At 33.3% G+C, this 25,134-nt stretch overlaps 4 protein-coding genes and 2 pseudogenes across 11 annotated transcripts; 2 read left to right on the top strand and 4 right to left on the bottom strand.

Annotated features, from left to right (window-relative positions):
* Positions 1 to 510: 510 nt before the first annotated feature.
* LOC111313659 (uncharacterized) lies at positions 511 to 4,016 on the bottom strand (annotated as a pseudogene).
* On the bottom strand, positions 3,992 to 4,667 carry LOC111313658 (FCS-Like Zinc finger 3-like). The gene is made up of 2 exons (XM_022914325.2): positions 4,468 to 4,667; positions 3,992 to 4,347 (listed from the first exon to the last, which is right to left on the bottom strand). Exons 1-2 carry the CDS (start codon positions 4,575 to 4,577, stop codon positions 4,194 to 4,196), a joined length of 264 nt encoding a protein of 87 aa, XP_022770060.2. The 5' UTR covers positions 4,578 to 4,667; the 3' UTR covers positions 3,992 to 4,193.
* A 7,101-nt stretch (positions 4,668 to 11,768) lies between these two features.
* On the bottom strand, positions 11,769 to 14,125 carry LOC111313719 (ATP synthase subunit delta', mitochondrial-like). The gene is made up of 2 exons (XM_022914409.2): positions 13,727 to 14,125; positions 11,769 to 12,220 (listed from the first exon to the last, which is right to left on the bottom strand). Exons 1-2 carry the CDS (start codon positions 13,982 to 13,984, stop codon positions 11,876 to 11,878), a joined length of 603 nt encoding a protein of 200 aa, XP_022770144.2. The 5' UTR covers positions 13,985 to 14,125; the 3' UTR covers positions 11,769 to 11,875.
* A 171-nt stretch (positions 14,126 to 14,296) lies between these two features.
* Positions 14,297 to 16,229, top strand: LOC111313718 (small ribosomal subunit protein uS17-like). The gene is made up of 6 exons (XM_022914408.2): positions 14,297 to 14,390; positions 14,495 to 14,535; positions 14,623 to 14,723; positions 15,436 to 15,580; positions 15,678 to 15,767; positions 15,970 to 16,229. Exons 1-6 carry the CDS (start codon positions 14,379 to 14,381, stop codon positions 16,058 to 16,060), a joined length of 480 nt encoding a protein of 159 aa, XP_022770143.1. The 5' UTR covers positions 14,297 to 14,378; the 3' UTR covers positions 16,061 to 16,229.
* A 3,195-nt stretch (positions 16,230 to 19,424) lies between these two features.
* LOC111313250 (E3 ubiquitin-protein ligase ATL4-like) lies at positions 19,425 to 22,979 on the top strand. Of its 8 annotated transcripts, none has more exons than XM_089752965.1 (3): positions 19,426 to 21,002; positions 21,103 to 21,171; positions 22,625 to 22,974. In XM_089752965.1, exons 1-2 carry the CDS (start codon positions 19,992 to 19,994, stop codon positions 21,133 to 21,135), a joined length of 1,044 nt encoding a protein of 347 aa, XP_089609091.1. In that variant the 5' UTR covers positions 19,426 to 19,991; the 3' UTR covers positions 21,136 to 21,171; positions 22,625 to 22,974. The 8 variants fall into 8 exon arrangements, 6 of the variants coding, with proteins under 6 accessions (XP_089609089.1, XP_089609091.1, XP_089609090.1 ...); XM_089752964.1 differs by lacking the exon at positions 22,625 to 22,974 and adding an exon at positions 21,749 to 22,617 and having other exon boundaries at positions 19,427 to 21,002; XR_016332763.1 differs by having other exon boundaries at positions 19,428 to 21,011; positions 22,625 to 22,695.
* Positions 22,913 to 24,985, bottom strand: LOC111313656 (uncharacterized; annotated as a pseudogene).
* Positions 24,986 to 25,134: the final 149 nt, after the last annotated feature.

Here is a 25,134-nt window from a genome sequence, read left to right as displayed (position 1 = left end):
GCGGATGGCACACCTTGCAAGATTAGGTGAGCTTGTAGAAGGTGCAAGTAGAAGGAGACTGATGATGTTGCAGAGGGCCAAAGTGCCTTCAATTCTCTCTTTTTATTTTCATTCCGCTACTCCTTTTTCAGGTGTAGTCTCTGGTGGTTTCTTTAAAAAACAAATGATTATCATACGAAACCTTTCCGTAGAAGGCCAGCTCCCAGGAGAGTGCATATTATCAAATTATAAATCGGGGTTTCTATTGGTCTCCACATACGGTATCTAACACAAGAAGACACTGTAGCTTATAAAAGGAAAAAAGAAAAAGAATTTAAATACTTTGAGGAGAGATCTCTAATTAAAATTTTATTTATTGATTTTGAGTTTCAATAAATTTTATTATTTCTTGTTTATTCCCACCACTACCAATCAAATGCGACAATCTGATCTTCGACATGCATTCATTTCAACCAATAGCTACTTAGATGGGTAGTTAACAGGGAAGATTAAAGAAATAGGCATGCAACGTTGGAAATAAGTAAGCAGCCAGCCAGCCACTAGTAATTTATGCCATGAAACAATTTTACATGAATAGCTATTATTCGGGATAAGAAGCTGGTTGAACAAATTCATTTTTGCCTTTCCATTCAACAACTATTGTAGGGTACACCATATCTTCCCTCGTAGCTTCCATACCTCTCTTCTTTATATCTCCTTTACCATATCTTCCCTTACAGCTTCCATAACTCTTTTCTTTATATCTCCTATCTTCTTCTGGTGCTTTCATTTCAACACATTTTGTTCCAAGTGCAGCAAGTACCTCTGCTAGACTACTGCAAATCTGCAATCATTTCAACCACCATTCACATCCTTTCCAACTGTCCATACTTTTAAGTTAATTACTGCCAGATACCGAGTACCCCTGTAATCACGAAATTACTAAAATCCTACTTGGTTTACACAATCAATTTAATAGATTCTGGACTCCTTTTCTGTTTAAGCCTGCTTCTAGTGAAATAATCATTTTGGAACAATACCTATTGAGAGAAGTTCATCCAGCATCATTACAGCCCTACCCATCTTTTGACTACTACAGAAACCATGAATTCGTATATTGTAGGTTGTGATGTCTGGTTCCCACCCATTAGCATACATGTTATTAATAAAGTGATCCTCTTTAACCATGTCAAATGCTTCAAAATACAAACCAATCGGAGTGTTGTAAGTTACAATATCTGGGTCCAACCCCGCACGATGGATATTCATAAATGCATCAAATGCTGACATCATCCTGCCAAGTCAACAAAATCCATTAATGATGATATTGGAGGTAAAACTATCACGAAGGAGACCCTTTTGCCTCGCCTATCTTTCCAATTTCATTGCTTCATTTATCTTCCCATGATTACAAAACCCACCAATCAAGGAGTTATATACAAAATTATTTGGCATTAATCCTTTGTTTGACATTTCAAGAAACAAATTATATGCATCCTCAATTAGACCAGCTTTAGAAAGTCCATTGATGACGGCTGAAAATGCAACAGCATCAGGGGATATGCCCCTATGTTGCATTTCATTCCAAAGACCTTGAGCCCCTGCTAAATCTCCTTTCCTGAAGCAACTATCCAAAAGCACAGTAAAAGCCACTCTATTGATGGGAAAACCCTTCTCCATCATCTTACACAAAAACTCCCTGGCTTCCTTTAAACTCCCCTTCTTGCACAAACCTATGAGCAAAGAACTACATGGGGAAGATGAGGGAGTCATGCTGAATCTCGTCATAACTTTATAGACTTTGTAGGCATCATCTTCTAAGCCTGCCCTGCTATAAGCTGCAATAACAGAGTTAAAAGCAACAACACTTGGTGCCATCCCTTTCTCAAGCATAATCTCTAAAAATTCCTTGGCTTCATCCAAACAACCTACCCAACATAACCCTGCAACTGAAATATCACACAATGAATGATCTGGAAGCAAATTCAATAGAGATAACTCTCTCAACATCCTATCTCGATCCTCTTCCCATCCATATTTGAAATGTCCTGCAACCAAAAAATTAAAAGTTACAGCATCAGGTGTTACACCCTTCAATCTCATTTCTTCAAAAAAAATGTTTGCCCGACCAACAACCCTCTTGCCTTAACATACCCATTGATCAAGGTTTTACAAATTGCAACATTAGGATAAATACCCATCTCTTGAATCTCGTCAAAAACCTTTCTTGTTTCCACCACATTTCTCTAAGAACACAAGGCATTAACAATTGTATTAAATGTAGTGCTTGGCTTACAGCCCCACTCTATCATCAAATGGACCCAAGCAAGTGCACTAGAAGTTCATCCACTAAGGCAATTGGCATTAATCAGAATATTATATGCATAAACATCCGGATTACATTTAAACTTCACCATCACATTGAGCAAACTCTCTCCAATCTTAAGATGACCCTTTCTGCAAAACCAAGAATCATGGCATTGAAAGTATAATTTGAAGGAAGAGGTCCTTCACGAATCATTTCCCTAAACAGCTTCCACAAGCTACCATAATCACCAACTCTGAGCAAAAGCTCAAAAAGAATTGTCATTGCAGATGAACATGGCCTCACGCCCACCTCCCTCATCCTAGTCAAAATGTCCAAAGCCCGTGAACCCATCTCAACAATCAAAAAGCCCACACAAGCATATCAAGAACCGAGAAATCCGACTCATATTTCTGATGACCTCCCCACATTAGCTCCACCAAATCCTCACTCCTACTCTCCCCAATGCTTCTAATCACCCAGGAAACCACATCTTGAGCAAGAAACTTGAGGTTCTGAGCCGCTAAAATATGGGCAACCGTGCAAGAAGATCTAATACTACTCTCAGAATCATCCCTAAAGGCAAATTTAAAGAATGCGAAAGCGGTCTCTCTGGTTCCTAAAACGTTCATGATTCTTAGTATGCAACATGGGCAAATTTGTCAGAAAACCCCTCGATAGATATTCATGCCGCAACTTGACCATCTTTGTTAGGCCTACAGTGATTCTACAGCGGGAAATTACTAAAGTTTAAATAATCAGTGGCAGCTGCTTTATTAGAGTTACAAAATGGGGAAAACTGATTCAAGCAATGAAAGTCTGTTGAAGTTGAAGAAGAATAAGAGGAATGTCGAGTTTGGGGAATTGGGGTTTTGTAAAAATGAATAAGATTGAATGAAATTAGGGTTCGTGATGAGTGAGAAGAAGCTCGTCGTTTCGGTAAATAAGAGAGAGAGCTGCTTTATTAGAGTTACAAAATGGGGAAAACTGATTCAAGCAATCAAAGCCTGTTGAAGTTGAAGAAGAATAAGAGGAATGTCGAGTTTGGGGAATTGGGGTTTTGTAAAAATGAATAAGATTAAATGAAATTACGATTCGTGATGAGTGAGAAGAAGCTCGTCGTTTTGGTAAATAAGAGAGATAGAGAGGGGAGTGATGCACCTGGAAAGTAATGCGCACTTTAGCAGACATGCAAAGCCTTGTTTATCTTCAACGATGCGTTGTCCGGGGATAGAGCGGCTAATATAGTAGTCGGGTGATTCAGGGAAGGCAGCGGTGCATTAGGGGCAACGGTGGCCGCTGGGGAAAGATCCGTTGGCGAATTCAATTATCTTGGGTTTATTTTCCTATGATCTCCAAAACTCTTATTTGATGCTAGTGGGCCAATTATGAAGCACTTGGGCCCTGCGTTTGTGAGCTTTAATCATATTCTAAAATGGGCCAGACAAAAGGCTAGTTATAGTGGATTTGATGAGGACAAATAAAGTGCTCTCAAGTTCTAACCCCCTAGCCCCTGGACTACAAATTTAGGGGAAATTGAAAACAAAATTTAAAAAAAAAAAAAAAGCGACAGCTTGAGACTGATTATACCGTTCATGGATGTTTAGATTCACCACGTTTAGCAAAGAAGGTTTTTTTCTTCTATTTTTCTTTATTTCCTTTTTTTAATAATTTTCTGGCTTTGCTTAGAAAACAGACAGACACACAAACAGAACTTTCTTTGAAACTTCATTGCCTCAAAATTTCAGGATTACATTTTTCATTAATGAAAACTGCACAATCCGATGTTCCCTCCTTATAAACATCCACGTCTCAATCATCAAACCCTTTTCTCTCTCTTGTTTTTCCTTTTTTTTTTTTTATTGTTTTCAAATTTGATATATCACTCCGCTAGAAAAGCAAGATGTGATCAGGCGACGGCAACTGCGCTCGTCCGTACAGTTTTGTTTGGAGCAGAGCTTTTGGCATCTGAATTTCTAAGAGATCTACCAGATTTCCATTTCTTCTCATCAATCTCCATTTGTTCTTGCCTACACTCTGTGCTGCAAAACGGTGTATTCCCTCTGCAAAATTCCCAATCAGAAACACTCAGAATTTCCATCTTCCATTTCTAAATCAATGCTAACCAATCAAACAATATTCAAAATTAAATGCACAAAATATTTGTAAATAAACAAACTGACCTGTACATGAAAATATCGGAATTATGAAGCGATTTGCGACAAAGAGAGCAGGCATCCAGATAGCGGGCCTCGTAGTAATCTGGGCACCCAGAATAATAATAAGCCGACATGACTGCTATTGATTTAGGCGACCCTCGCTGCTGATTTGCGATGTGCGAAGAGGTAAAAGTGGAGAGGAAGGAGAAGCTCAGAGGAAGAGAGTTGGGTGCCGGAAGGGGGAAAGAGGCACTGGAGTTTATAGACTTTAAAAGGGAAAGCTTTGACTTGGAGCAATCAAGTACTACACGACCTACTGTATACCAGTAAAGCCCATTTGTTATGACAAGTGTTAGAATTTGATTGGAAATGTTGAAAAGCCAGTGGTTCATGATGCGGGCCCTACCCGTAAATCCATGGGCGATATTCGGAATCAAAGGCGGTTCAAAATTCAAATCCATTGGCTGCTGTATTTTACAATGGTTGATACCTGATACGCTATATCCTACTTTTCCCAAAGTTATTATTTTTTTTTTTTTATTAAAGTGTACCGTTTCTTTCTTTTCTTTTCTTTTTTTTCAATTATATGAATAAGAATAAAGTGTTATATTCTTTTTTTTTCTTTCTTTGTTTTCAGTTCAGTCCCCTTTTGTGGTGGGTATTTCTTTTACATCCATGAATTTTCTTATTCTCTTAGATGTTTGGATGTTCCTTTGGATTCTCTTCACTTAGACACTTGTCAATGAGAAATTTATATGTAAATCCCACTTTACTTGCTATTAGTTTAGAGTGGAATAATTACTTGGCCTTATTTTCATTTTTTAGTCACCAAAAGATTCTTCATTAATTTCTTACTTATTAGGACTATTATTTATTATGGTTCAATGAACTAAACTTGGCCATAATTACTAGCTAAGTTCATTTCCCTTTTTTTCTATATATATTATATCACAAAATTTATACTGATAAAGTTTATTTTATATGTAAATTGACTTTTTTTTTTTTTTTTTTTTTACATATGATGGGTATAAAACCATGAGAGGAAGGAAAGGAGGCCTTGGTTTAAAATCAAAATCTCTGTATCTTTTTAAAAACTTTTTAATTTGAGGGTTGTTCGTAAATTAATTTGATTGAGTGTGAATTTTTATATATTAATTTTTTAGTTGTAACCTAAAATATTAAATACTTTCATTCAAATACCTTTTATTATTGTCACTTACATTTTTATATTAAAAAATAACTATATTTTTTTATAAGAATAATGTTAAGATATAATAAATTTAAATCTTAATTCGAGTAATTCATACAATTTTTTTAAAAAAATAATATATAATAAATATAAAATTCAAATATCAATATTTATAATTATTCTCTCTATCTTTAAATCATGATTTTTTATAAAAAAATTAAAATACAACAAAGTAGTTTTACATTGGTTAAACTTGTTATTTAAACAAAAATTTCAACACATCAAATATAGCAATGCTATGCATTTATTGATAGATCATCATTTCCAAATTACGTTAACAATGCGTCCATGCGAGTATTACATTTATTGTATGTTTAAAATATCATCAAAGCAATTGTTATAAGATTGTAACTAAATATATTACTAATAAAATTAAAAAAATAAAACGTTTAGTATATAATAAATTAGAAGAATTGTGATTTTAACAAATTAAAAACTTTGTAACTAACAACAACAAATACAATAAGTGAGTCATAACTAAATTTTTTCAACAAAAAGAAATCAGAAATATAATTTATTTTCCACTTTGTCTAAAAAAGTAATTAAAATGTTAAAAAAATTTATGAATTTTATCACTTTACTTAAATAAATCTTTATATTATTATTACACCTAAATAAATGATTAACTTTTAATTTACACATAAATAAATATTTAATTTCTTATTTATATCTAATTACGTTATTAATTTTAAATTTATATAATTTAAAATAAATTTTGTTTAAAATAAAATTTTATATAGATATAATAAATATAAAAAATTATTTAAAAAATTAAAATAATTCATAAAATTTTAAATATTTTAACCAAAAAAAAAAAAGGATTTCCGTAGCATGTAAAAAAAAAAAAAGAATAATTTACGATAATAATTTTGTAAGTTAGTGGGAAATGACAGGTGTGATGGTCTGATGGAATTATATAAATCATTGAGGTTCTTTAATAATTAGGGAGGAGAATGGGACAGGAACAGCAAAGACAACTCGTAATTTGTTTTTTCTTTCTTTTCCCTTTTTTATAATATGGAAAAATTTGTGGGCGCTTCATGACTTACGTGGAGGATCAGAGGTCCACTTGTTTGGGGTTTTTTTTTTATGCTTTTTCCCCCAACTAGGAGTAGGGCCCACAGTTTGAAAAACATAACACCCAATAAACCCGGACTTGGAGCTGAGTTGACGTAGGCCCCACCAACCCAACAAAACAATCGAAGACTGGGGTCCACCTGACGCATGATCCCGCTGGCCCTTTTCCAAGGTCTTTGTCTCCCGGTTCTAGAGATGCTGCCCGTATTCCCGGGCAGCACCTCCCAACCACCACCTTTTCATTGCCATGGACACGTGCGCCGGGATGGGATCCCCAGCACAGCTACGTGGCAGCTATGTGAAAAAAGATTCTAAGTTCTTGGAGCTTTCAGGATTTCCCAAGTCACTGAGCTCAACGGCTAATCTCGTGCCACGATGTAGCAGTCGCAGTAGGGACTCAATTATTGAGGGCTCGCGACCACATCCACATGATTGTTCCTCCCACGTTGGAGCACGACGGTGTCAAAGCGATTTAAAATGAGTGGCGAGTTTTAGGCTATCCGGCGGAAAATGGCTTTTTGTATTTGGCGATGTTCATTTAATAAAAACTTAGTTTTTTAATCCGTGCCATGCATGAGATTTTTTTATTATTTTTAATAATTAAAAAAATTTTATTAACCTCAAATTTTTATATTACTTTAATAAAAAATATATAAATATTTATTAATTTATTATATATAATCATACATTTATAAATATTAAGATACAATTAAATAAAAATTTATATATATTGTAATATTTTTTCAAAGTCAAAGCTTTTGTCAATTTTCAAAGAATTATAAATTTTTTTTTCATAAAAATTATTTTTTCAATTCATTTACTAAACAATGAAAATTTTGCTACTCATTTTTTTATTCGATCAAAAAAAGTAAAGTTTAATTTTAAATAATCAAAATTTTTATTATTAGTTTATATATTTTTTAGTGTAAAAAATATTATTATTTACGTTTTTAGATTCCTCACATAATGCTAGTACAATTTACTTAGGGTTTATATTCTTTTATATACTTTATTGTACTCTTAATTATGGTTTGATATTTATAACCATTGCATTACTTTTAATAAAATTTTACTTTGGCTTATTAAAAAAAAGTCAAAATTAATAATTATTTATATGTTGATATGAATATATAAAAAATATATAATTTGATTAAATTATAAAAGACATTTATATTACCAAAATATTCTTAAATTATTAAATCTTATAAAGCTAAACAAAAAATAAAACATCAAATAATAATAATAATAATAATAATATATGATTGAACTACAAAACATAATTATTAATTTGTTCATAACCATTTGCTTTTTATTAGTTCTTATTTTTTTACATATATACTTTAACATAAGTAGTTGTTTTTTTACTAGAACATGAATTAGACAAACAAATTGAGAATTATAAATAATTTAAATTTTTTGTACTTATGCATAGCAAATATCTAGTTTAACTAAATATATATATATATATATAAATATATGAACCAATTTATTTTAGAATAAATCAAATCTAGATGTATATATCATATAATGCAAATAAAACCAATTAATAAGTTTGAATAAACAAACAAATAGAGGAAAATAATTAAATATATATATATATATAATATAAAAAAATGTAATGAACTATACTTATTATCTAATTGAAACCCAACCAAATATGCTATCATTTTCTTTTCATTATTGAAATCTAAAAACAAAAAAATAATAATATTATAAAAAAATCAACACCGTTACAAACTTATTTTTAAAACTAAAATATAAAAATAATAAAATAATAAAAGCATAAAATGAATTTACTTATTTATGAATATGATGAGGTTACTATTCTTTATAGCTTTTGTCTATTTTGTCAAAACTTATAAATCATAATCATCAAATAAAAAAATTTTATATTTTTAATTTTTAATTATAATAATAACAAATAAAATAACATTAATTAAAAGGTGACATATTCAGTTTATGAGTTTTTTATTTTTATTTTGAGATTTTGATTTCACCAAATAAAAATTTATTAAGCTCTTTCTCGCACACACATATATATAGAGTCATGATTAAATTAAAAAAAAAAAGAAAATTTATGATTTAATATATTTAAATCCAAAATTTATGTAAAATTTATAATTTTTGATAGAATTTGATTTGAATTTAAACAGTTACCAAAAAATATTAAATTTATATTATTTATTAAATAAAATTATTTGACAACAAATAAAAGTTTATTAAGCCTATATATATTTGAAATTATTATTAAATTAAAAAAGAAAGATAATTTATAATTTAATATATTTAAATTTAAAATTTATGTAAATTTTTTAATATTTTTATATATTTTGATTGACTAAATATATAAATTGAGAACATATATATAACTTAAATCTCTTATACTTATGTACAGTAAATATCTAATATAACTATATATATATATATATACATATGAATAAGCTTTTTTTAGAATAAATCAAATCTAAAGGTATATGTCATATAATGTGAATAAAACCAAATAAAAGGTTGGAAGAAACAAACAAATAAAGGAAAAAAAAATAAAATAGGAAACAAATAATGAACTATACCTATTACTTAGTTGAAAACAATCTAAATGTATGCTTATTTTTCTTTTATTATTGAAATCTAAAAAAAAAAATCAATATTACAAAAACAAAGAAAAAACAATTTAACACCATCACAAACATATTTTTAAGACTAAAAATAATAATAGTAAAAGAAATAAAAGAAAAATAAAGGCATAAAATGAATTTCTTATTCATGAGTATGATATGGTTATTATTCTTTTTAATTTTTACGCATTTATGTCAAAATTCATAAACCATAATTGTCAAATAAAAAAAAAATTTCTTCAATTTCTAATTCTAGTAATAATGAATAAATTAACATTGGCTAGCGGGTGACACTCTCATTTTATGAGCTTTTTATTTTTATTATAAGATTTTGATTTCAACAAATAAAAATTTATTAAACTTACACATACACATAATATATATATATATGTAAAGCTATGATTAAATTTGAAAAGAAAAGATAAATTATGATTTAAAATATTTAAATTCAAAATTTATGTAAATTTTTCAATTTTTGATAAAATTTTATTTAAATTTAAATAGTTACCCAAAAATATTTAATTTATATAATTTATTAAATAAAATTATTTGAAAGTAAATAAAAGTTTATTAAGCCTATATATATTTGGAATTATGATTAAATTAAAAAAAGGATAATTTATAATTTAATATATTTGAATTTAAAATTTATATAAAATTTATAATATTTTATAATTTTTGATTTGAATTTAAATAATTATCAAAACATATTAAATTTACATAATTATCCAAACATATTAAATCTAAATAATTTATTAAATAAGGTTACTTAATAAATAATACAATACAAATATTATCCTTTGTGTCATAAAAAAAGACTATCCATATAGGCATCTATATCATCACATATTATCTGGTAATTTTGTATATTGTAATATAATATATATTAGATTAATTGATCAATGAAAAATAATTTATTGATTAATAAAAAATGATATTATTTTTTAAAAAATTATTTTATGAATTTAAAAAGAAAAGATATATTTAAAAAAAATGTAGAAGTAGAACTATTTATTAATACTTTTAATTATAATTTTACTTCTAAATAATATTATATAAATAAATAATATATTATTAATAAAAATATACTATTAATATAATATATTAATAAATAATATAAAGAATAATAAACAAATTTATTTTAAGTATTTTTTATATTAACATAATGTTTTTATTTTTATTTTTATTATTAAAATATAATTATTTTTTAATATTAATAAATTTAATATAAAATAATTTCAATATATTTTAATAATACATATTTTTAATATTTTAATAATTATATTAATATTATTTGATAAAAAAACATATTTTTTAGAAAATAACTAAATAATGAAAAATCTTTTTCATTAACTCATCCAAATAATAAAAAATATTTTTCAATTCAAAAAATGTAAATATTTTCTAAAAATTATTTTTTGAAAGTCATTTTTTACGAAATAAATAAAGCTTTATGTGATCGAGTAAAGTCCAGAGTTACGTGAGCTTGGAAATTTTACAAAACAGAAAAAAAAAATCAGAAGAATAAAATTAAAAAATGGGTATTCATCTTTAAAAAAATTTTTAATCTATCTTTAATCTTTAAATCTTTATTGAAAGACATTTGAAACCTTCTCACCCAAGTTTTTTTTCTTCAAAAACAAATACTAGTCCTATTTGATAAAGAAAATTAATTAAATGCATTGCAAGTCGAGGGAATATGTCTAATCGTCTAATCTAGTGGAATTGAAACATACCCTTTTTTTTATTCAGTTTTCTTTATTGGAGTGACAATGATTCTGATTTCTGAATCTTAAAACTTTTACAAGGCAAGTTCCCTTTCAAGCAAACTTTGCTTTATCACTGGACCACAATAGGCCGCATGTCAAATAATCATGCTACTTATTGCTACACCTGCATGTTAATTCTATGCATTTCTTTGCACAGTGCTAAAATGAAGTGATCTCGTGCCCAATTGAACGACAAACACAAGGTCCTAGCACCCTTTGCTTCACTTCCTGTTTATTTGATTATCTGTCATATCAAAATCTCGAGATCCTGTTTTATTAACCAAGTTTTATCTCTTGTTCCAATCCCAACAGCATGCGCCCAGCGCACAATGCCTCTGTTCAAAGTGATTCCAGGTTCTGCAATCAAGAAAATTGTCCCAGAGCAAAACTGCCTTTTCAATAATGTGATTTTAAAGCCACACTTTGCAGCCTTGTATTAGCAAAAATGGGAGGGAGTGGTCAACCCAAAATTAAGGGGAGAATCGTAAAATAAGGTGATTTAACTAATTTTTATTTCTTAAAAGTTTCCCCCTTTTGCAAACCAGGCCAATTCCATTGAAGATTCTTTATATTGGTTCCCCGTTCAACGTGGAAATAGAAGAAAAGAAGAAGAAGTTCAGAACAATATCTGGATTCATGAGATAAATCTACGCGTCAATGAGGCAGGTTCAAGGAAGAGAAAAGTTTAAATGACTAATCAAGGAACATTGTGACAAACAACACTAGCCTGTGAGAGCCGAGTTGAGTGCACTATGCACATCAATTCCAATTTGGGCTTCAGCTTTCTCCAAGTCAGTTGCAGCTGAGCTCAGTTTCTGGGTGAACTCTGCAAGCCCTTTCTGAACAAGAATTGCATCAATTTGATCAAGTGGCACGGCCTCAACAGCAACTATATCCGCAAAAGAGTTGGCATGGATAAAAACAAATCCACTGCTGATGAAATTCTTCGTAACTTCACTTCCTTCATGCACTGATAAGACTCCAGGTTTCAATCCTGCAATTGTTGCTACATGTCCTGGAAGAACACCCATGTGTCTGGTTGTGGCTGGTACCATAACCATGTCAACCTGGAAACAAAGAAGTTAAGAGACCCAGAATCAAACTAATTCACCAGATACAGTCTAGGATTTTGGCCATTAGTATTATATATTTCCTTCATCCACTTCACCTTTTTTTCTTGCTCAAGTATTAGACCATGCTTATGGCAACACTTAGACACCATGAAAAGTTGCATTCCTATTTCAATTTAAATAGGCTTAACATTCAAGGAACAACCACTCAAGCCCCCTGCCCAACCCACACCACAAACAAAAAAGAGTAAAACATAAATAACACATACCTCTCTCTCTCTCTCATTATTTCCATTTAGTTATATCTCAAATGGTCCTGTAGGGCAGGGAAAGTACACTACCGTCTCGTTACATCATTATATTCACCATTGCTCAAACTTAGTAAAACAGCAATTAAAACTAGTCACCTACTCACCTAATTTATTCTTCAGCAAATAGTTTAGGGTGGGAGGAGAGAGAAATTAAAAATATTTGGATACCATATGCATGAAGAGGTGGGATACATATATAAACGCCTAAACAGACAGTAAACTTCCCGTGGGTCATCCAGGTGAAATAGAGGAGCTAGATATGATCAGATTTACTTTTTGAAAATAAAAAAGAGATTCCCTTAATGGCCTTTGGTGTTGGAACCTTTTCAGAGAAATAAATATGGAAATGGAAGAAAAATGTTTGAAATGCAAACTTGCTAAATATCTGCATTGTTACTATCCTTGAAGGAACAAAAATAAGTAATAAATTCATGGTTAGTATGGTAGTTAATTTGCAATCTTTTTTTAATTGTACACCTCAAAACATAAGGCTGAAATTAATTAGTTTGTCCATTTCCTTTTCTGTTAACTAGTCTCAACCAACCATATTTTTGCAACTTATGAGAGGTTTCCATTCAATGGCCAAATATCAGAACAAGGTAAATGCTTTTCAAAATTAAATTAAAAAGAAAAAATCTTAACATAATAAGGAATATTAAGGAACTAAAACATGGACGAATAGACTTTATCATAATAACACCGTACATAAAACTGAAATTGTTTGTTAATGTTGACTGTGTCCCTGAATAACTTACCACTATCTAACTAAAAGCAAATCCAACTTTCCAAACACAAATGCACTTGATATATGAGGGGCTGCTGAGAAAGATCTTAACAAGAAAGGATAGAAATGTAATTGGCAAACTACAAAGCAAAAGGTCATCAAAACAAAACCCCTTCTCCTTTTGTCTTCCCAAGGGTTTGAGGACTCTAGTCATCAATGTCACTGCACTTCTAAATACCATTACAAATGAAGTCACAATCAAATAAGCATGATATCACCTTTAACTCCTTGCTCTAAAAGGAATAGTAGAATTGGCACGGACAAGCAAAAATATCGAACACCAAAAAATTTAGTAAAAGACGTTTATTTCCAACATTACTAATCCCAGATAACAGCATTGGCAACAAATTAAAATTGTCCCAACTAGAAATCAAAACGACAAAAAAGAAAAAAATACCCAAGTGTTACCTCGTAGGTGGCCAACTCAGAATTATAAGGAAGAACGAAATTGACAGTGAGTTTGGAAGGAATGGAGGAGGCAGTGGGGGGACAAGGCATCATGAAAGACAGAGGAGTCTTAGGAGGGTCCATGTTGGGGATCACTTTCTTCCATGCCTCCAGGGACGTGGCATACGCAGTCTGAGTCGCTGGCAGATCAGTGGAGAAGGGTCGCGCCATTGCTGCTAAAATGGGCCAGGCCAATAGCCCCGATGCTCGCCGCAGCATTCTCGGAGGGCTTTGAGGGTGGTCGCTCGGCTCTCGCAAGGTCGGAGACAGGGAAACGGAGAGTATCTGGGAGTTGTCTTTCACTATCGTACTTCACTACTGTTTTTGGTAGCTGTGTTGCGTTGTGAAGTGAAAAATGGAGAGAATCTCAAGATGTCTTTTGCCTTTGGACTTATTAGAGTTTGGGCTTATATTTGGGCCTCAGGTATTCTATATACACAATTGGGCCGAAGCTGGTAAATCAACCGAAGACGGCCCTATGTAAGTCGGGTCCAATAGTAGCCCGTAAGCCATTTACTTATAAAGGGTGGTTAACAAAAGCCCTTTATTTTAACGTGCCTTGCGCCTGCCATTAGGGTTTTGCTGTGTAAAGCGTAAACCTCTCTCCTCAGCCATGGCGGAACAGGTTCAGATCTCTCTCTTTCCCTCTACACTGTTAGAAATAAATAAGCATTTGGAATGCTTTCATGATCTGATCTGATCTTTTTTTTCTTGTACTTTGCATATTAGACGGAGAAGGCATTTTTGAAGCAGCCGAAGGTGTTTCTAAGGTAAACTAACTTCTTTTGTTGTTTGTCAGTTCTTGCAAATTATCATTATGTAATAATTCTAATAAATTTATAATATTTTACCCTCAGCTCTAAGAAAACTGGAAAAGGAAAGAGGCCTGGAAAGGGCGGGAATCGCTTTTGGAAAAGCATTGGATTGGGCTTTAAGACACCCAGAGAGGCAATTGAAGGTTTGCTTTGCTCTTTGCTACTTGTCCTCCTTTTTAAGATTTCTCGCTTTTAAATTAGGATTAAATGTTTCTGTAATTTTATTTCATTTTGTATTTGGATATAATTGTTAGCCTTTCAATGCTCCCTTATGTTTATCAGTGAATATGGGAACTAACTGTTCTCTGCTAGGTCATTGATGATTAAACGGAAATGTCTTACCAGGTTGTTGGTTTTGGAGATTTGAGAACTACATTCTTTAGCATTTTACTGTGCTTTCAGACTGGAAGCTGTTTTTTGGCAAGGGGGATTTTTTATGATAATAACTAGATTCAATCTTTCATGTTAGATGATTGTAAATAATTTAATCAAATACAGCTATTTGTTGGTGTGTTTTTGTTCTCGGCTTTCCTTTAGCAAGTGTGATTTTGTAGATCAGCTAGCATTAGGATACAATGTGGGAACCACGCCTTGGTTTAACATGGTTCTCTGATGAGCTATCTTGTGGTTTAATCTGTGGATATCTTTGTCAGGAAATCAAGCCTTGCTCTAATTACATATATTGTCACATCATATTTTGCATTCACATTTTTTATGGATGTTTAAATTTTGCCCTTACTTAGATACATTTTCATATTAGTACTATTTCATTCTCTCTATTTAATGTACCACATAACCACCCGTTCTACACATGGATTTGTTGACACTTATGTTGGAGGTTTCACCTTTGCCCAGGAACGTTTATTGATAAGAAATGCCCATTTACTGGCACTGTTTCTATCAGAGGCCGTATCCTTGCTGGCACTTGCCATAGTGCGAAAATGATGAGGACCATTGTTGTTCGAAGGAACTACCTTCACTACATCAAGAAATACCAAAGGCAAGAGATTTCATATATTATTTGCAAAAGAATGTGATGCACACTTACGAAAAACTCTCATGTATGTTATTTTTATCTGGTATCAAAATTTTTTCAGATATGAAAAGAGGCACTCTAACATCCCAGCTCATATTTCCCCCTGCTTTCGTGTTAAAGAAGGAGATCATGTTATAATCGGGCAATGCAGGTTCATACTTTAATTCCATGTTACCTTTTTACATATTTATTGTCTCAACTGTGCCTGACCTGTCCACTGGCACCAGCACCACGGACAACAGACCGTCCAACCCACCCAAAGAAAAAAATGAAAACGGGATGGCTGGGGAGAAAGAGGAATGGCTTGGAGATTGTTACTAACAACTTTATTAATTTATCAATTATTTTCACAGGCCTTTGTCAAAGACAGTGAGGTTCAATGTCTTAAAGGTCATTCCAGCTGGGTCTTCTGGAGGTGGGAAGAAGGCTTTTACAGCCATGTAAGACATTTGCTTTTGAAATGGCAAAACTGTAGTGCCGGTGTTGAGATGTATTCACTATATGAACTTTGTTTGATTTTGCTTTAGTCCGATATGTTGATGGAAATGTAATTTGTTGTCTGGAAATCTCCATTATTACAAATTTGAGAATCTATTTGTGTTATTTTCTCAAATTGTTTTTCAATGTTAATTCTTTTGAGTAGAAAACATCAAATCTTATGTTAATCTTTGATTGCTTTTCTCAAGTTGCTACATGGTTTGTGAAATTCATATTTTTGCTAGAAGAAAGCATCCATTGTTGGCCTATCCGTTCTGTCATTCATTTTGAGAAATGTCTAGTACTAATAGGTAGGTGCACGAATGCCTGGCTTTTCTGGTGGAGGCCAGGCCTGGAGACACAGGACTTTGTGCCAGTAGTCTCTGCACTTTATTTCATTATGTTGAATGCCAATTAAACTCTCCGAAATTTACCTTTTTGTCTCCTGACCTGGGAATTTGAGAAAATGGGCTTAACATCAGTCAGTCATTGCTGTTCCAACTGGTTGCTTTCTCCTCTGCATTGCTTCCTCATTTTGGTATGTTTTCTCTTTCCCCAGTTCTTAAATGATTTGCATTGTTGTTTACTCGAGAGAACATAATTACGACTTATCACCCTCTTCTCCCTTTGGCAGAAGAGGACTGAGAATCTTGCAAGGAACCCAAAGCTAAGTTGACTTAAGTGTTCTTTTGTTCTCTGATAGGGATGCTCTCAACTTTTACTGCTAATAGGGGCAAAAGAGATTAAAACGAACGTCATGTTGGCGGGCACTTTCCGATAAAAACTAATCTACTTCAAGTTAAACTAGGCATACTACTCCAGGCCATCTAGATTCTTTGAGTTGGATTCAAAGCGGATTAGATTAGAATTTAAATACGTGATATGATAATATTGAGATTGATTCCACTCTTACAAAGTCATCTAAATCAATCAAAGCCCATGAAAATGATTGTTTTTATTGAAGCCTGGCTTCTTTCGAAGACTTTAGTCCATGTTTTTACCCCCTTCCAGCTTTCTTCACGAGCGATTTTCAAATTAATATCGTTCTCTGAATGCTAAATCATCCAAATTTGCTTTCTTTGAACAGATCAGTCAAATTAACGAAGTTGAAGAACATATAAAAGGACAAGGAGATACGAATGTAATGTTATTATCCATGAAAGAAGAATGTAATGTTAAAGAAGAAGGGTATATTGTAGTATTATTATAAAATGACAATGATTATTAAATGTAAGAAATGGACTCTTCTTTATAGGACTAGGGAATGAATCCACAACTAGAAATTTCTTGGTTTCTCGGATTATTTGACTAAACAATTACAAGACTAAAATGTATTACATCAAAACCTGCGTGATTGAAATTACATCCTTTCGAATTTTCTTTGATGACCATCCAAAGTATTAAACATATGGTCCCCCTTGCTTGTGTCATCCCATAAATAAATAAATTAAAAATAAAAGTTCAGCATTCCTGGGAATAATCATGTTTTGCACCATTTTCTGGGAACATATATGATTGGATATGAGAAATATATTTAGGCCTATAACTATCGAACCGACATCCCTGATCTGTCTGGCCAATTACATTAATTTCATATTATCTTTTGTCTCGTAGTATCTCCGGTTATGCTTGGGATGTCCCTAAGGGGCCATATGAGAATTTACTGAGAAATCAAAGAGAGTAAGAGTTGTAAAAAAACACGAAGGGACCAAAAATTAAGGATTCCGAGGGGACATGCCTAGAGTGCAAACGAAGCAAAGTGATCAGAGTTTTTTTTTTTTTTTTTGGTTCTTTTTTTTTTCTTGCCTCTCAGAGCCTTAAATGAGATGGGTCACTTAGTTCCATCCCCAAAAGTTTAATGCTCTGATGGAATACAGGCTGCTTTGCTGTCCAACCTGATGATCTCCATAATACCCATTGTACCTGTTACTCAATTCCACCGTTGTCCTTGTTGTAATTTTCTTTCTTTATAAGAAAGAAAAAAAAAATCTACCAATTATATAAAGATGAAAAATTCTTTTATCTTTCCTTATCTTTGACTTAACCTTTGAGATTTTGGCCTAACCTTTCTGACTCGTCAATTACAAGTTTTTTTTATGGTATGGAACTTGCTTTGCCTTTTTCCTTTCACCTTAACAAAAATAAGAAAAGCATGGAAGCTGGACTTTGCCGCAAATTACGAGAAACTCCTAATCAACATATATACTAACCTGCATGAAGTTTGAGAGTTGAGACTGACCATTAATAAAGAAAAAAAAATCTAACAAACAAGAGCTTGGAAAAGTCCGAAGAAATTGCAGCATTGATTCCTTAAACATACTTTTTATACAGTTATTTGGATAAATATGATTAGCCAAGGCTAGTTGCTGGATCAAAATCCTTGCTGGTGTAGGTGAGCTAAAAGCAGCTCATCACTTTATAGTAATAAAATTAGGTAGGAAATGCATGGTTTCCGATAATTTTGACCCACAACTTAAATTACCATCCACACCAACATTCCTTTCCCTCTTCTTCGAACTCATCAAAACCTTGTTGTACAGAAACGAACCATATATATTTCCAATGAACAGGTAATTAATTAACTTATTTTTTCTAAAACCGAAAGTACACATTTTTAATGATAATCATATATAAAAATGGAACTACAACTACTCAAAGTGGTGTGAAAGATTATACAAATGAATTATAATCCATTTGCTGTAAGGCCTTGGAGGGATTGCTGTTTTGGGAGCATGCCAAGAGTAAGCAGAAAGCAACGAAGCAATGGCAGGCACACGCGAAAAAGGATTCATTCATAAGAGTATTTTATTATTGTTATTATGGAAGTAATGATAGAGTTAGAGTGGGATGCTGCGCATTATTTTAGAATGATGGTGAGACTGTCATGTCGTGCTTTTATATATATATATATATATATATCAACTAATTGAATAGCAAATAAGAATAATAATAATAATACAAACAAGATCATTATCTCATTCCTACAAATTTTGTGACTTGATTTGGATAACTTATGCATTAATCTAATTTTATTCACCACAGTTTCATATAAAATAAAATTGCCTCGCGTGCTCAAATCAAAGACAGTGCAAAAATAACTACCTTGCACACTTTAACAATGCAAATTTTAAGGATTATATATAATATTAACAAAGACTATATGCTTATGGTTATTAGATTCATTGATCCATCCCAAAAACAAAATAGAAACAAATAATTTTCCTTCAACGAAAAAGGCATGGGGAACCCAAAACAAAGTAAACAAGAATCAGTAAAAGAAATGAAAAGCAATATACTAGTAATCATGGATGTAGTGAAGTTGACCTCCCCTTTCCAAACAACATAGAAAGTTACATGTGATCTTCCTCATAATCAAAGACAAAGATGGTAATAATGTAATATGCAATCTTTGTAACACTGAAAAATGTTTTATATGATATTTGTATTAAATACAAAAATATGTTACCCAAACTAAATAGTAAATGTAAAAGTTGTGGTGAGAAACTGAAATGGGCCAAGCCGTTTTCTTTAATTTGAGGGTTTGCGTCCTTCGTGGTGCGTCTGGAGTCGCCGACCCAGTAGCTGCACAGCGCTGATGGCTCTTTAAAATCTGTGCCAAGGCATTTACTACTGCCCCCATTTCCGCTTTCCTTCATTTCTGGCAGTTTAAAATGAATGACTCAATTTAATGTTCTCTCCTCTCTTCATTATAACCCCAACAACGCCGCTTCTCTCATCTCTCTCTCTCTCAAACCCAACTGTCCGTACAGTTCTGTTCCTTACACGTGACATGCACGTGATACTTCTCCGCTTAAAAACATCCTTCGTTCCTTCATTTATTTTCTAAATTGACAGGGAAAATATATACTCATAATACAACAAAAATAAGAAGTCGTCAATGGAGTCGATGGCATCGCCGCCTCCGTTGTTAGTTGGCGTAATGGGAGGAGTTATTACCGCCTCCGAAAATAATATCACTGAACGCTCGCATTCTTCGTCCATTAAGAATGTCAAGCCGAGTATAATAATAATAATTTTGATCCTTTCCGCAACCGTGATTGTTTCCGTCTCTCTTTGTCTCCTCCTTCGCCACCTCAACCGCCGTTGCTTGCGTCACTTCTCTCGTTCATCTACTTCCACTATAACCGCCGCTGCCAGCCACCGTGTTAGTCCCGAACGATCGCTTACGGCTTCGTTGCTTGACACTCTTCCTCTTTTTACCTTCTCTTCCATTACTCGCCACTCCAACAACGATTCAACGGTTTCCGGAGATTGCGCGGTTTGTTTGTCAAAATTTGAGCCGCAGGATCAACTCAGGCTTCTTCCTCTCTGTTGTCACGCCTTCCACTCTCATTGCATTGATACTTGGCTCACTTCAAACCAAACTTGTCCTTTATGTCGCTCTCCGCTCCTCGCTTCTGAGGCCGATCTTATGAAGATTTTGCTTCAGTCTTCTAACGCAGCCGGTGCCATTGGAAGTGGCGGAAGCGATAGTTTCAGGCTCGAGATTGGCTCTATCAGTCGTCGGCAACCAGGCTCCGACTCCGGTGAGCAGAGAATGGCTTATTCCATTGGCTCTTTCGATTACATCGTCGAGGAAGAATCAGAGGTGAATAGTAATCAAACGCAATGGAGAAACGTGTCGGATAAGGAAGAGGTTGGAGGAGCTGAGGCAGCTTCGGAAGCGAGCCTCGCTGCAGAGGTTGCTACTGGAAGGGGTTGGCTTAAGGAATACGTGGATAGGCTCTCATCTTCGTTATCGTCTCGTGCGTTGTCGTTTCGTAGCTCAGGAAGGTTCTTTACGGGGAGCAGTCGCCGAAGCGAAATCTCCGGCGCCGCTGGAGATTATGACGTGGAAGCCAATCGAATCGGCGAAGAGATCAGCGAAATGTTTCGTTGGTTCTCAGGGGTATGAATGGTAAATACGGGTTCAAAATAGGGGTATTTCTGCATTTTTGGCTTTTTAGTTCAATTAGTTCACTCTATTTTTTGCTCATTCCACTCCATAGGCGATGGATCGGACGACGAACAGCAAAAGTTGAGAAATGGAGTGGACATAGCAAAATTTTTGAGTGCAGGTGAAGCTGCCTCTTTTTTAACAATTTTATCCGCTGTAGATAAAGTAGTGAAAAAAAAAGAAAAAAAGAAGCGTTTATAATCCCCCTCTGATTTTTAGTTGAGATACAATCCGACGGTTCACATTTGAACATGGAAATCTTAGGGGATTGCATAATGGAGTATAATTTTTTTGGTAGTAAATTAGCAAATTAGCATAGTAAAAAAAAAAAAATGTGGTATGAGTTTACGTGATTGATAGTCTTAAATATGTCACCCAACATATAATGTAAAAAAGTGTGTTACTTACTTTAAGCATTTAATGAGATCTAATAAAGAATTAGTAGTCAGTAAAGTGAGATGGACCCATTATTCTTATTTTTAGAGTTTAAATTTGGGGTTCATTTGGGTGTTATAACTACTTATTCATAGTATAAACATTTGTTGTACCAAAAACAATGGTGTATTTTTTTATGTTATTAACAAGTTTCACCTTAACTACCACTCCTGAATTTCATGGGCACGCAATAACTAGGAAGTCCTGCTTTGGGTTTAGATGCTCCATTCGAAGCTAATCAAACCTTTTGTTCATGCCTTTAGGTACAGGGGTCGGATCTAGAAGCTTAATTTTTTGTCATCTCCTCCCGATGGATGTCTTTGGAATACTTGAAGAAGCAACATTTGGGTTGTTATATATACATATATATATATATATATATACATATATTAGACAAATTTAGCTACTTTTGATAGGTTAGTTTTGCAAGTATTGGGTCGGGAGATGAGGTTTTATTGTTTTAGTTGAATTTAAATGTTGCTATATGGTATTATTATGATTGTTCTTTTTCAGTTTATAATTAGGAATAAGAAAATGGCTTGTTTCATATTTAGTAGTTAGTTGCGCAGAGAAATCCATTGTTTTTTTTTTTTTTTTTTTTAATATAAGTTGATCTCTTGTTTACTTTGTAAGTGAAAAGATCCACGTTTTTCTTTTTGTTTAAACCAATGTCATAAGCAAATCAAGTTTTGAAGACAAAAATTGTAAAAACCAAACTGAAAACACAAACAATATTAGATCATTCGAACTATAAAAAAGTGATGCCCACTGTAACTGCTTAGTGGTTAAGGTGCAGTTGCTCTTTTTTACTATTTAGGATTTGCTCCTTTGAATCATCTCTCATTTTCCATTGTTAATTATATGAGAGAGAGAGAGAGAGAGAGAGAGAGAGAGAGAGAGAGAGAAGACAAAATTCATTTGGATTTTATCCTCATTATACATTATTACATAGGTGACAATTTGCTTTCAGCTTTAATTATTGTTTGTTCGTACTCTAACATTTTGGTGGATAACCTGAATAATTGTTTTTTTTTTTAAATCTCCATCTGCTACCCTTAAAAGGATAAATAAGTTCAAGTAATGTTTGTAATTTTCCTAATTTTTCATATTTGTTTCTTAATTGAGGTTTTGGAATGCAGTTCCTAAGAAGCCAAGAGGCCCAAGACATAACTGACGAGTCCAAGCCAGCCTAATGTCAAGCTGGGATGGATTTCACAAATGCCAGTTGCAGAAGAGAAAATACAATCCTATGACATGCTTATGCTCACTGACATATAGAAGGAATCATTCAGGATCTCAGACGGTACGCTTATGCTAAAAAACAGAAGGGAAAAGTGGGAATAAATTTGGGAAAAATGTACGCGGATGTATAATTTTCAGTTACACTATCTCCAGGCATCGTTTCATTGAACAGTTGGTGATATGAATCAAATGTGGTTTAACACAGAAATGAATAAATAACTCAAAGTAATAATATAGTTAAAAAACATGGTAGTTCTCTGTCCAGCATTGCAAGGAAAGGAACTTCCACTATAGCACCCTTTCTTCCGCTTGATCCCTTGACCGTGATCTTCAAGGACAAAGGTAGAATTTTATCGACCGTTACTAAATAAAACACACCAAAAGAAGGGACCTTTATGGAACCCAACCAAGCCAACTCCCACCTCACTGCGCGATTTATTTCTCAGAAGAGATAAGGTTTTCTTGTCTTTAACAAGAACGTGTGAAAAGGCTAATGATGGCTCCCTATATTTGGATTGACAACCCACAATGTGGCCAGTAATGGTGCCAAAAGTAGGCAGCTCTACACCACAATTGGTAGCAAAAACTTCAGTGAAGTCATCATCTGGTGGTTTACAGTTTACAGCACTGTTGCCACTGCAGTTTCCCTTGCATAATTCAACATACTGGAGGGCCATGCACCCAAGACCAGGGCTGTCATTTAGTTGTGGAAGTTTTTGAGCAGTTCTATTCTGGTTAATGATCTCAACAAGATCATTTGCAGGGTTTCCTGATGGACAAGTAGCAAATACAGGCCAGTTTTAAAAAAGTTAACATACCAAAGAAGAATACCTTCAGTGAGTAGGTAAAAAATATTATTACAAACTAAATACACGGGGTTTAGCTATCACACCATGTCTCACCATTCAACCATAACGAATGGGCATGTTTCATGTTTAGGGAGACAGAAGACCCTACACACTAATGTCCAATGTAGCACATGAAATCACAATCAAGCCGGTATATCCAGCTACACAAACATGTATAACTTTATCTAATCAATGTACCAGATCAAGAATCACTTAAAACCAATGCAGCCTTCCATGCCAAAGAGTTGACAGATGAAGTGTCACGTAGAGGTGAGCAAGCACGGTTCAAATTTCTTCTCTTTTAAAAGTGCAATGTACATAGAAAGATGAATGAAGATAGAAGTTATATAACTATTGACAGATGGGCACTGAAGTGTGACCTGTTGAATTCAACTACTAATGTTTTGATACTAGATAACAGAGACCTTTCTATTGGCACCAAGTAGTCAAATCAATTGGATGCGGGTAGAAACTAGCAGTTGAACAACCACTTATTAGTATCTCAATAAGGCAACGTGCTTCAATCTTTAAGAATACCTTCACAAGTTACCAAAATAACTGCTGTTACAGAAATGCGCAACCTAGAGAGATCTCAAGTCAAATCAATGCATTAAAAGGATCATTTCACCTCATAGTCTAACACTCGCCCGGTCGTCTCTTGTGCTCTTTGGAACTTTCACTATGATAAGCTTACGGTATCTTCATGTATCTAACCAAATTTAGCTACCATACCATTGAATTGAGGTGTTCTGCACTTAGAATTGATATTGCAATACATCTAACTCAGCCATTTTCTCCACAAAAGAACATTGTCGCAATGACCGGAGGTCTATCTACCGACAATGGAACTCATAGAGAAAAGATTGGTCTACTCTAAACTGCTTAAAGATGTGGATGTCTTGGCTAGAGAAGCTAGTAAAAACATCTCGTCCCAAATAATCAGGACAAGTGTATCAAAGCACAAAGTCTCATACCACCAAAGTTTGCCCATTAGGTTTGAGAGATGTTATAATTGAAGGTATATGGGCAATGATTCAGGTATTTGGAGGAATCATCCAGATAAGATCTTCCATCCCAGCTAAAATAGTTTACATAACATCTTCAGGTCTAATGAGTCAGAATCAGCACTCGTCATGACTTAATATGCTGATTTACGAAGGGAAGCATTCATAGGGAAAAAAAAAAAACAAAGAAAGAGGTTTAATATCAAGTGTTTAGACAGCCAACACTTCTACTAAAAGATATAAATCGATAGTTAGTAGATTTATGCAATAAAAACAGCAAAACTCCAAAAACAAAACAAAGAGAGATGCTCAAAGTATCTTACCATGGTGCTTGGAGCAAACGACAGTTACCAACAGAAGATGACAGTAGAATCCACTCAGAGAGACAGAGTTGTTTCATCACCATTGTCACCAACACTTGTTATCTTGAAACCCCAGATAGGCCTTTCTTCACAAGGATTAGATTAAAAAAAAGAAGAAAAAAAGGGAAACCCCAGTTCCAGATAAAAGAGGGTGTGCTCCTTTTGCCAACAAAATAAATAGTTTGCCAAGTGA

This window comes from Durio zibethinus, chromosome 23 (assembly GCF_047325235.1).
Source record: "Durio zibethinus cultivar Kanyao isolate XHJ-2024 chromosome 23, ASM4732523v1, whole genome shotgun sequence".
In the NCBI taxonomy this organism is placed as follows: domain Eukaryota; kingdom Viridiplantae; phylum Streptophyta; class Magnoliopsida; order Malvales; family Malvaceae; genus Durio; species Durio zibethinus.
Note: the sequence above shows the minus strand (reverse complement) of the source record. Positions and strands in the feature narration are given on the sequence as shown.